The sequence below is a fragment of the Pteropus vampyrus genome, unplaced genomic scaffold (assembly GCF_000151845.1).
Source record: "Pteropus vampyrus isolate Shadow unplaced genomic scaffold, Pvam_2.0 Scaffold64, whole genome shotgun sequence".
Taxonomy (NCBI): domain Eukaryota; kingdom Metazoa; phylum Chordata; class Mammalia; order Chiroptera; family Pteropodidae; genus Pteropus; species Pteropus vampyrus.
In genome coordinates, this window is record NW_011888845.1 from 4,421,181 (window position 1) to 4,434,103 (window position 12,923).

Here is a 12,923-nt window from a genome sequence, read left to right on the forward strand (position 1 = left end):
ATTAAAAAGCACAACATATGTGATGAACTGAAGAACACATTGTTGTAGTAGATGCCCATATGCATTTTAGTGACAATGAAATCATTTGTTGTTTTAACCCCACAATTTCCAAAGAGAAAGTATCTCAGGTTAATTGTGTAAAATTGCTACTTCGTTCAAAGTTTGCATTTTCATCTATGTTTACTTCTTGTACACTAGTAATGACTTATGTTTTTATATTTTAATTTATATTGAAATAAAGCTAACAAGTCTATGTTAATTTAAATGACTATAGAATCTGAACTATCGATGTTAACTTTATTTCTTTCTGTATGGCAACATTTCTTGAGCTATTTACTATTTTTAAATTTAGTTTGACTAATTGTTCCTATTAAATAGCTATGGCTTTTAAAACTGGTAAAATAAGGTTCCCTGAAAGTTTTCCAAGAATTAATTTTAACTTGGGGAACCGCCCAAAAAAAAAAAAAAAAAAAAAAAGGGGAAATTTAATCAAAATCAACAACAACCGGAAAGGAAAAAGGGCCCTAAGAATTTAAAAAACCCAAAAAGGAAAAAAGGAACAACCAACCTTCCAATTAACCCCCAAGAAATTTTTTTTTATATTGAACAAGCTTTTAATTTGGCCTATATTTTGACATAAAGGGATTTATTTTCACATGGTGATTCAGGCAAACACTTTAATAAAATGAAGAAATAGAAACAGAACCCATATACTCTAGTCCACACCAGTCTATGCCCAAAATAGTCACATTTCACTTTTATTTCTAATATTGGTTCCCTATATAATATATTCAACATATATATTTTTCTGTATTTGAAGATAGTCCCTAGCGTATCTATTTTATATATTTTGCCTAAAGCAGTAAATAGCAACTGAAACATTCGACTAAATTTGTATTCCGACCTCTTCTTCTATAGCTATCAAAAAATCATGGATTCAAATTCTTCCAAAGTTACATTAAGTGATACTTTATAACATAAATCATCATCTTTTAAAAGCTTTTACATTTTCTCACTGCTTACCCCTCATTAAGCCAATACCACAAGTTTTAAGTTTTTGTTATGGCAGAACCTCAATTTTGGTAAAATATTTCATAGTCATAATGCTAGGCCAGATTATGTTCATTGAATAAATACACCTTAACTCAATGATTTTCTTACACAAAGGTCATTGAAAGTCTGGTACCTCTACAGTATGGATTTTCCCCGATTTGTGACTCCAGAATCCATCCAGATTGCTGGAATATTTTACATACACCAACTGGAACATGTGGCTTCCAGGTGGCCAGTGCAAGAGTGAGAGATGGAAGAATGGGTTTTATTACTCAAAGGCTTTGACTTGGAATGGCCACCCATTATGTCTACTAAGATCCCATTAGCTAGAACACATAAAGGAAGTGCAGGTAGCCTTTGGAATAATAAGCGAACTTTACTGTCTCTGCTGCAGTGTTCCAAAAACCAATCTGGTTGTCACTAGTGAGATAACAGCTAACTCTCTGGTGGCTGACTTTTTCTTCACTATTTGGTGGATCATTTCTGATCATTTTGGTTCTGCGCCGCCATTCCATTCTATTTTGCAACAAGTTTGTACAAAGTTTCCCTTTATTTCCCATAGCAAAACTAAGTCCATAATGCCCTTAAATTTTTTCAAGGGCATTATAAGTTAAAAACAAAAAGTCAATTTCAAAAAAAAAGCCACATATTGTATGGTTCTACTTATATAACAATATTGAAATGACAAACCTATAGCAATGGATAAGAAATTAATAGTTGTCAGTAGCTAAAAATGTTAGAGGAAAAAGGTATAAAAGTAAAACTATAAAGATATAGCATGAATGAAATATTTATGGTGATAAAATGGTTCTGTATCTTGATAGAGGTGGTGGTTACCTGAAACTGTACATATGATAAAATGATGCAGAACTATATTCACACATTGTACTCATTATGATTTTCTAGATTAGATATTACATGATAGTTGCATAAGATGTAGCCATACATAGGATCTCTTAGTACTGTCCTTTTAACTTTATGTGAATTATTTAAAAATAAATGCTAAAAAAATGCATATTTCTCTGTTCACTACTTTATTTTGTGCATTATTTTGGAAACTTCCATCACAAATATCCACAAAAATATATTTATATGGTGGAAGAATTTTTTATTGGTTCGTTTGTTTACAGAAGAAGCCAAATAAATATTTTACTTATTTATCTGTCTTTTATATATTCCACATACAATGCTGGACAACATACTGTTGTATCCTAGAGTAGGAATGTTCTACTAATGCTAACAATCAAATGTCATTTGAGTCTTCTACCTTCCTTACAGAACTAATCGAATGGGCTATGTTGTGGTGAAAATAACATGCAGTCATATTAAGATTATATAGAATGCACAAATTTTTATTACTAATGTGATATTAATTAACCAATTGTGTGACATGTTGCAAGTTGCTTAACTTCTACCAAAATTAGTTTTTTTTTTTTATTATTTAAAAGAAAATTCAAATATAACACTGAATAATAAAGTCCTTTTATAAATCCAAATTTTATCTTAAGGATTTAATCAAAAAAGTGTGCATGGAAATGTCAAGCATTTCATACATTAAAGTAGTATCATTCAAATAATTTCTTAAGCTAACGAGCGATTATATCTTAAATATAATTGAATGTTATACTCTATATTTAGTTATTTAATAGGACAAATATATCACAAAGTTGAGAAATACACATTCATTCCTCTTTGTGTCATCAAAATAATTTTTTCCTGTCATATCTTGAAATTAGAGGTTCAGTTATTTTAATAGAATAATGCCAATTGTGTAGTCGCTCAGCTTTATGCTATCTTTATGTCTTCGTATTTTAGAATTTAGCACATATTTCATACTTAAAATCCATTAACACATGTCTTTTAAGTAGGGCTTTTTAAGCTTGCATACTGTTGCAAAGTAACAATTCTTCAGAGCAAAATTTTCTTGTTGCTCTTATTTACATAATAACGAATGAGTTTTATATAAAACTTTTTTTCCAATAAACATGTATACTTGTGAGCCTTAGGTTATATAGTAAATTGGTTGACAGGTTTATGAATTTGAAGTACAATGACTTCATAAAACCTGTAGATAGTTCTTGGTGGACACGTATGTCATATTTAGAAGGAAGACAGATATTTCTCCGTTCAAATCTCTTCAACATGTACATACAAATTGTCCAAAGCTCTATTTAGGCCAACAATAAGTAAAAGGAGTCAATTTTGCTTTTGAAATCTTGAAGTTAACAGATATGGCAAGGGTTGTCAGATCACTATTGTAGGTACCTTTTATTGCCGTTATACTGCACCTAATGACAACATGTCAAACATAGTCCTCTCAACCGTGCAATGAAACACATGCTGATTCAGGTCTTATGAACACTGTAGTGGAACTCCCAGGCTTGAGCCTTAATATACTACTTTATTTATTCTATTCACATGATCTTAGGATTGGGACCAAAGGAAGACAATTGTCTTTCCTAGTGTACAAACTTTAAGGAGGCACTTGCTCTCGCATTGCATCAAGTACCAAACAGGCACTTTTCAACTCTACTGTTGATAAACAAATAAACAAATGACCAGGACCATAAAACAAAGGAATCAAAATCGTACATTACATGATCTCCAATTTAACAAAAGTAAATTAATAATTGACAGCTGAAAAATTTTGAGAAATCTCCAAATATTTGGAAATTAAACAAATTTCTAAAATAACCTGATTCAAAGAAGAAATTACAATGGAATACACACACACGTCATATCAAATTTTATGGAGTGTAGCTAAAACAATGCTTATAAGGAAGTTTATGTTCTAAATTCCTACATTAAAAAAGAAAAATTCTCAAATAAATATCCTAAGCTTCTATCTTAAGTAACTAGAAAAATAAAAGAGCAAACTGAACTGCAAAGAAAGGAAATTGTGTGATTAGAGGAAAAGTATAAAACTGATGAAAAATTTGAAAAAACAAAGTATTGTATTTTGAGAAAAACAAAATTGACATATTTTTAATTGGACTGTTAAGAAAAAGCAAGGGGAGATACAAATCAACGAAACCAGGATTTAAAGTGAAGATATCATTAATGACCATTCAAATTAAGATTATAAAGAAAAACTGCAAACATCATATACCAACAAATTGCCACTAAAATGAAATGGACAAACTCTTAGAAAGATACAAATTACTAAAATTATCTCAAGAAAAAATAGAAAATCTGTACAGACCTACCAAATATTTAAAGGGTTAGAACTAACCTTTATGAACTTTTCAAAAAAAAATTGAAGAGAAGACACTTTCGAACACATTTTAAATATTTATGTATTTATTTTTGGTATAAGCCTCATACCAAAACCAGGCAAAGACACAAGATAAGAAAATTAAAAACCAATAACATTTATGAATGTACATTGATAATCCTCAAAATATGAACACACCAAATTCAATAACATATAAAAATATTTTTGTATTCTGACGAAGTGAGATTTCTCCCTGCCCCTTAAAATGCAAGATATGTTTAACATCTGAAAATAATGTAATATGGCATATTACTAGAATGAAGAACAAAATTGCATGAACTTCATAGTTAATGCAGAAAATCTATTTGACAAAATCCAGCAGACATTTAATATAAAAATTCTAAATAAATTAGAAAGAAAACAAAACTCTCTCAACCTGATAAAAAGCATCTGTGACAATTGACCTGTTAACATCATACAAATGGTGTTAGGCTGGCAGATTTTTCCCTAAGAATGAGAATAAGACAGTGATATCCAGTTTCATTATTTCTAGTAAACATTGTACTGGATGTTCTAGACTGTTTGATGGGGAGTGATATAAGGATATACTGATTGAAAAGGAAGAAGTAAAACTATCTTTTTTGACATGTGCCATAATTTCATATGAAAACCTAAGGAATCAAAAAAAAAAAAACAACTATTAACTAGTCATTGAGTTTATAAAGTTTTCAGTTTACAAGATAATATACAAAAACGGAATTGTGCTTCTATATACTAGCAACACAATTCCAAAAATAAATTTAAGAAAATGTTTTCCTTTATAATAGTATGGAAAGGGTAAAATGCTTAGATATCAATTTAATTTATTAAATGCAAGACTTTAACTAAAAACTACAAAACATTGCTGAGAGAGATGAAAATATATCTAAATAAATTGAGAGATATTGAATACTCATTGATTGAAACTCCTTATTGTTAAAATGGTAACTCTTTCCAATTTTATCTATTAATTCATTGAAATCTTTATCAATGTTCCAGCTGGTTTTTTTGTAGAAATTGATAAACTCATACAAAACTTTAAATAGAACTGCAAAGAGAAAAGAGAAAAAGTTTAATGACTGCCCAATTTCAAAACTTACTGTCAAGCTTCATTTATCCAGACAGTGTGTTATTACATATGGATAGGTATATAGGCCAGTAGGGAAAAATTGGGAGTCTGAAAATCAACTCTTATGTTTATGGTTAATTGATTTTCTAAAATTAATTAACCATAGTGAAAGAGGAAATTAAATGGATAAAAAAGAGTCTTTTTAAACAATTTTGCTGGGACAATGATATGTCATGTAAGAAAGTATATATAAATATATAACATACATATATGTGTGTATATGAAATGACATTTTATCTCACACCATACAAAAAATTAAATCGGATGTATCAGAGATCTAAATGTAAGAGCTAAAATGATAAAACTTCTAATAAAACATAAGAAAAAAGTCTTTATGACCACTGCTTAGGCAAAATGTTCTCAATTATTACATCTAAAACATGATAAAACTGAATCTATAAAAGAAAGTTTACAAATTGGACTTAATGAAATAAAACAGAAAGTTGGCAGTTTGGACTTAACCAAATGAAAACTTTTTCTATTCAAAAGTCACCATCTGGGAAAGTGAATAGAAAAGGCAGGACAAGACAAGCAGAAAATATTTGCAAGTCACATAAATCATAATAAAATTGTGATTTATTCAGAATTTATTCAGAATATACAAAGGACACTCACTATTCAATAATAAGAAAATAAATAAAACAAGTTTAAAATAGTCCACATATTTGAATAGAAATTTTATTAGAGAAGATATGCAAATAGCTAATGATTGCATGAGATGTTAAAAATTGTTAGTCTTACAGAAATGCAAATTAAAACCACAAGGAGATTAAAACCACTATTTCACACTCACTAGAATGAGAGACAATATCAAATGTTAGAAAAAATGTGGAGAAACGGAATATCTCATGCATTGCTGGTGTAAATGTAAAATGGCACAGCCACTTTGAAAAAACAGTTTGGTAGTTTCTAAAAAGTTACACCTGAATTTACTTTACACCTCAGAAGGAATCTGTCCAAGACATATGAAAATATATATCTACTCAAATACTTGGTGTGAATTCATTATTCATAAATTTTAGTTGATAAGAAAGTAGACAAAGTTCTCACCCCAAGGAAAAAAAAAAATGTTACTATGTATGGTAATGAATGCTAACAGGAGTTGTTATGATCATTTCTCAATATATACATATATCGAATCATTATGTAATACACTTGAAACTAATATAATGTTAAATGTCAATTATATCTCAATAAAAAAGTAAAAAGTGTACCATTCCATTTATAAAAAATATCTAGTAAAGGCAAATAAATATATAGAGAAAGAATGATTAATGGTGCTTTTCTTTGAGTCATGGAAATGTGCTACAATTGGATAGTGCTGATGGTTGAATAGCTCTATATATTTACAAAAGTTATTAAATTATTTATTTGCAATGGACAAATTCTATGATACATGAATTATACCATGAAAATCTGTTAAAAAAGATTCCATGAACTCTAGAGACTTTTTTAATAATGAATTTTGCTCCATATCTATGTTAATATTTTCTTTTTGTATGTGCATGCGTGTGATCTTTTAAGGTCCATTCTGTGAAGAGTCAATAGAACACTGTGTTTTTCCATCTGATTGGAAAAGGGGAATTTGCCAAAATAAAAATTCTGCTTACATCTGTGAGTGCCAAGAAGGATTTCTTGATCAAGGCTGTGAAATTGATGTCAACAAGTGTTCATCAATACTGTGTCAGAATGGTGCTGAATGCATTGATATTCCAAATGTAAGTCTGAATCCAGCATACAAGAAATGGTTTTAAAATATTTTTTTTGTCATTACTGAACTATTTCAAAAGCACAAGTAATTACAATTTTTATTAACCTAGTATAATTTTCAAACTCAGGAAAATCGGAAAAGCTACTTTACCTGTTTATTTTAATTTTTCTCAATTTAAATAGAAACCCCAATTTCAAAAACACTCTTCAGTTTTAATTTTTATTCTTAAACCAAAATTCTCCTTTGTGAACACTGTAATTTTATAAATTTTTATTTTTACTTATTGCTTTTTAAATTTTAAAAAATTATTTGATTATTTGACATTCCTATATCTAAACATTTAAATAAAAAATACTATAAAATAATTTAGTAGTTTCCACAAATTACTACCTTTTCATCTTAGTAATATCCATACTTTAATTCATGATATGAATTCATATTGTATGTTAAAGCCTTTCTTACTCACATGTCTGATGGCTTTACTTACTGTCAACTAGGCCTTCAGCTGTAGCTGTCAGCCAAAACCCTAAATATAACTACTCTGTATGGTTTGGGCTTCATCACAGAGTGGCAGCTGTGTTCTGACACTGTAAGGAATTTTAAAGCAAGATTTAAAAGCCACAGAGTGTCACTTTATCTATAGTAAGAGCTTGTTTACATTCAAGTGGGGGAAATATGGTCCCCAACTCTCAATTAGTGTTGAATTCACATAATAGAAAGAGTGTTTGAAATGGGAGACATTGTTGTGACATATTGGAAAATATAATCTTCTACATCATTTCACAGAAACCTTCCACTACATGCTTATGAAAATAATTTTCAGATAAGAATCATTTTTTATCTTTCAAATGTCTAAAACTTTTACAAAAAATACTTTTTAATCTTTTCTAGGGTACCGTATGCATCTGTTCACCAATATTTACAGGCAAACTTTCTAAGAGACTTCAAATACCGCATGAATCATTTTCTTGCAAGAATAATACCACGTATGTGAAATATGAGCACAATTATCATTGCAGGTATAATTGATTAACTTCCTATTTTATTAAATAAATATACATTAATTTTTAAAGGCATATGGACAAAAAAATGATGTCCTGTTTTGAGCTTAAGTTTTATTTAATGATATGTAATATTCCATTTTAAGTTAAAATATAAACTTAATGTACATTTTATGGGTTGTTTAATTGTTGTGATATTTGTTTGAAATAAATATTTAAGAAACTCTGAGACATAATTTGGGCATATCTTTGTAAAACATATATTTTGTTTTATAATGAAGATTTTTTAAATAACAGCTAAATAGTATTTGAGGGTCTAGAAAAAAGAGATAAATATAAGCACCCACAAACTATTTCTATTACAAACTATTTCTATTATACAATGTTAATATTATATTTTGAAAGTATAGAGTAACCACCTCTTCCTTCAACTCACAGACTTTAGCTAATAGTTCCTAGTTAGGGTCTTTAGGCAAACTTTTAGGAAGCAGAGCTTTATTTAAATAAGTATTTGCTAAAAATTACCCATTTACAAATGACAGAAGTGACCTAGTTATCTGGCCCTATAATTTTAGTCCATCTTAAACAGCTTTATAGATACTTCCTCACACCATTAAGAAGTACAATTTGTACTCTTCACACTTGCTTGGCTTTTATCTGACTGCTTAAAGTAAGTTCTGTTGGGCATCATTGAAGGACAGTAAGCAGGCTCAACTTTTAAAATAGTCATAAAAGCAGAAAATTAAAAGTTGTGGAACAGGAAAACCTTAAAACACATTAAAAAGAGGACATGCATAGACATCACAAATGTACAATGAACAGTGTTTTCATCAATTTCAAAGGATTCAATATAAGTTTTAAGAAACATTGGTCCTTATTAATAGCAATATTCTGGTTGTCTAAAAGGCTTCATTTTAAATTTTATCATCAAAAGGAAAACTAGTAACCAGATGCATTGTTGCCATCCATCAGTTGATTGTTTTTATTAATTAATAGATTTCATTTTAAAATAATGGAGTTTATATGGAATGCTTCATTAAACATGTTGTTAGATTGGATGGATATTATAGAAATTCAAATTTGATTTCCCCATGGTGGATGAAATATGTCAATTAGGTAGGCTAGTTGTAACAACTTGGAAGTAAACTTACTCATGAAATTAATATGAGCTACTATATGTGTTCTAATTGTTGAGATTGCCAACATTCTTTAAGAATTTGGTATATATGTGCTCATCTCAAATCTACTTATTAAAAATATTATCTCCTCCTTTGGGTAAATTAGACTCTTGATAAGTAGAGGGTAAAATATAAGAGACAGGAAAGTAAAAACAAAACTGCTTCAACAAGGCAGAAATAACACAGTCTAAAATGAATGATGAGTGAAAACAAAAGTCTCAGAAAGTAATAAGATGTGGCAAAAATTTGAAATAAATAAACAAAATTTTCAGCCCCGATTCCCATCTCATTTCCCAAACTAATCACTGGCAGTCAAAAAAATTTGCTAACTCAGATGATGTAATGGGAATATTGTCAATGTAAATTAGTAAAACATGAAGCTGGAAAAATGACAAATAATTAGTCTTGAAGTCTTATTTGTTTTCAAAAGAGATTAAGAGATTCATGGGATATAATAAGAAAAATAAAAGCCATTTGACATAAATGACTTTAAGTTAAAGATTTTTCTGTGCATTGCTGTCTCAGAAGGTACATTTTTCTAGGTCAGTAATTCTTACACTTTAGCTGTGCCAGACTTGAATTGCATTAGTATTTCCTAAAGGGCTATTTAAAATAAAAATAATTGTTTCCTGACTCTGGAATTTATAATTCAGTAATTTTTGGGTGAGGATTGCAAACGTTCATTTTTAACAAATTCTCAAATGATGTGTATGCTGCTGATCTGAAGACCATACTTTGAGAACTACCGATTAAGATGGGCAGAGCCCAAACAGCATCGATGCAGAAAATCCTCCTATACCTTTTCCCCCAACTATATCTAAACACATCAACCCAAGTATTTAGACTTCTAGTCTGAATCTGGGAGCAAAATTTTGGGGGTTGGGGAAAGAGTAAAATAGAAGAGTAGAAAGGTGATTGTGATATCAGCTTCTCCGTTCGAACATATAGTCTAGATCTAAATTCCTATGATTAAATGAGAGACTAACTGAAACAAAATTGCCTCCGCAAGAAAGACAGTAAATAATATTTGTGATAACTTGTTTGATACTTAGTGACCATAGCAAAACAGTGTTAGAAAGGAGTTAATTTTTACAAACTAGCATTTTCCTTAATACCTGGAGAACTGAAAGTTAGCTGTCTATGGACATTTGGCACAAAACTTTTATTTTTAAGAATAGTAAGTAACAGTAGTGAAGTATCAAGAGCAGTGTTGCTGAAAGTAGGTTGTGATCAAGTAGAATCTGATGGAAAAAGAAAAGGGATCATTGATATTTTGTATTTATCAGAGATATAGAACACAACTCTGATGATTTCCCAAAATTACTGAAGGATGTTTTGTTGGAGGTTTCAATACTTTGGCTAATAATTTGAAAATAAATGAAGTTTGTGAGATACAATAATTGTAGAAAATTTTAAAAAATATATATTTAAAAGAACACTTGAAGGATTTCTCTTAATATTCAAAGGAAATCAGCTAAGGTTCTGCCAGGAAAGGGATGACTCACTCAGAGAAATTTAGAAAAGTTGAATGTAAAAACTAAAGGATATGGGAAGATTAAAAGAAACCAAAAATATATAATTAATCATTCTGGGTTTAGAAACAGTGGGGAACTGTTTCCCTTCCCTATGCTGAAAAAGCAAGCTAAGAATGCAGTTAATAGAAACTAGAACTGTAGCTATAATAAAGAACATTTTGACATGAAGTATTAACTTATGTATATGAACGTAAGGTGAGGTTGTAGGTTGAAATATACAAACAGAATTTTCTGCCCAGATTTCCATCCCATTCATGACCTATTCTCCTCTCACCTTCTGACCTTCTGCTAGTGCAACACATTAGTAGGACCAGGCAGAAGCCACTGGTCAGCATCCTGAAGTACGGATGGAGAAAGAGAAAGAGAAAGCATCCGGAGGAGACTATTTAGTACCCAATGCAATGTGTGTAAGATTAAGATAATAAATTATAAGTTATAAAGACATTAGAGAGTATTATGCTGAAAAGGAGAGATCAGTGTCATTAGAGCATGTGAAAAAGGAAAAGATAGTCTCAGAGACTGAAATAGGTTGAATATCTACCTGTCTATGGGCTCCTGAGAAGAAGAATCCTTGATTTATCTGCTAGGAGGCAGCACTGACTCTAAATATAATTATAATATGATGACAAGGGAAGGCTGTGCTCTGAGTTTCATGACTCTCAAATGCATAAGACCTAGCAGCCACACAACTGTATGACCACAGTGGTGGTCCAAGCTCAAGAGTCATCATTGGCCACATAGTACTGTCTTTTTGGTATAGAAACCCTTGTACATTTCCAGCACCCGGACTTGACACAGAACTGGGACAAAGGTAACCAGGGAATTCTTTCCATTCTTCTCCACCATTAGTCCTCTCTATCTACTTAAGTGAAAGACAAGGTATTTTTTTTTTCTTTCACTTTTTACTTGGCCCTAGGAAGTAAATAATTTTAAGGTTGTTAGACACTTTTTTGCCCTTTAATACTTTGACCATTTGGTAGAAAGTCTGCACTTGAGTGACACTGAATCTTCTGCTAGAGGTTTTAAAGGAAAGTGAAATAGTCAAACTCTACAGTGGTATTAAAAAACTCTTGCAGCAAGCGGGTGGCTGTGCTGTCAGCGGCCGTCTAATAACCATGAAGAAATCCTGCAAAGGATAAAGCCGAAATACAAATACATGTAGGGTTGAGAGGATTAAAAATGAATAGAACCATGATCCAACTCTGCATAAAGCTAAGACTTCCTCTAAACAATTTGATCATATCAACCAATAAATCTTGCATCAATTTAGTATTTGAATTAGGATTATGTTATTTACAACTAAAAACTTTCAAATTAATACACTAAAAATATTTATAAACCATTAATCTCATTTTATTACATATTTTCTTTCTTTCTTTCTTTCTTTCTTTCTTTCTTTCTTTCTTTCTTTCTTTCTTTCTTTCTTTCTTTCTTTCTTCCTTTCTTTCTTCATATTTGTAATTAAATTTATTGAGGTGACATTGGTTAATAAGATTATTAAGTGTACAATATTATAATACATCTTCTGTATGTTGTGTGCTCATTACCTAAAGTTTAGTCTCAGTCTGTGATTATATATTTGACCCTCTTACTCTCTTCAACCTCCTCCCATATCTCATCCTCTCAGGTAACCACCATAATGTCGTTGTGTCAATTACAACAATTTTGTTTTTGTTTGTTTATTTTGTTCATTCATATTTCTTTTGTTTTATATCCCACATATGAGTGAAATCATATGATTCTTGTTCTTATCCATCTGACATTTCGCTCATTGGGATGACATTCCAGCCTGTTGTCGCAAATGGCAGTATTTCATCTTTCCTCATGGTTGAGTAGTATTCCAATGTACCACATTTTTTTTTTTTTATCCAGTCATCCACTGAAGGGCATTTTGGTTGATTCCATTTCTTGGCTACTATAAATAATGCTGCAATGAACATAAGTGCACATATATGTTTACAAATAAATGTTTTCAAATTTGGGGGGTAGATACCTAGAAGAGGAATTGCTGAGTTGTATTATAGCTCTATTCTTAATTTTTTGAGGAATCTTCATACTGTTTT

At 30.3% G+C, this 12,923-nt stretch overlaps 1 protein-coding gene across 1 annotated transcript in view; it reads left to right on the forward strand.

Moving 5' to 3' along the window:
* EYS (eyes shut homolog (Drosophila)) overlaps nt 1–12,923 on the forward strand; it is a 143,736-nt gene that overhangs the window by 76,760 nt on the left and 54,053 nt on the right. The window contains exons 3-4 of the mRNA XM_023531214.1: nt 6,960–7,153; nt 8,038–8,165. Of these exons, the coding sequence (XP_023386982.1) occupies nt 6,960–7,153; nt 8,038–8,165 (322 nt within the window). The remainder of the gene's footprint in view (nt 1–6,959; nt 7,154–8,037; nt 8,166–12,923) is intronic.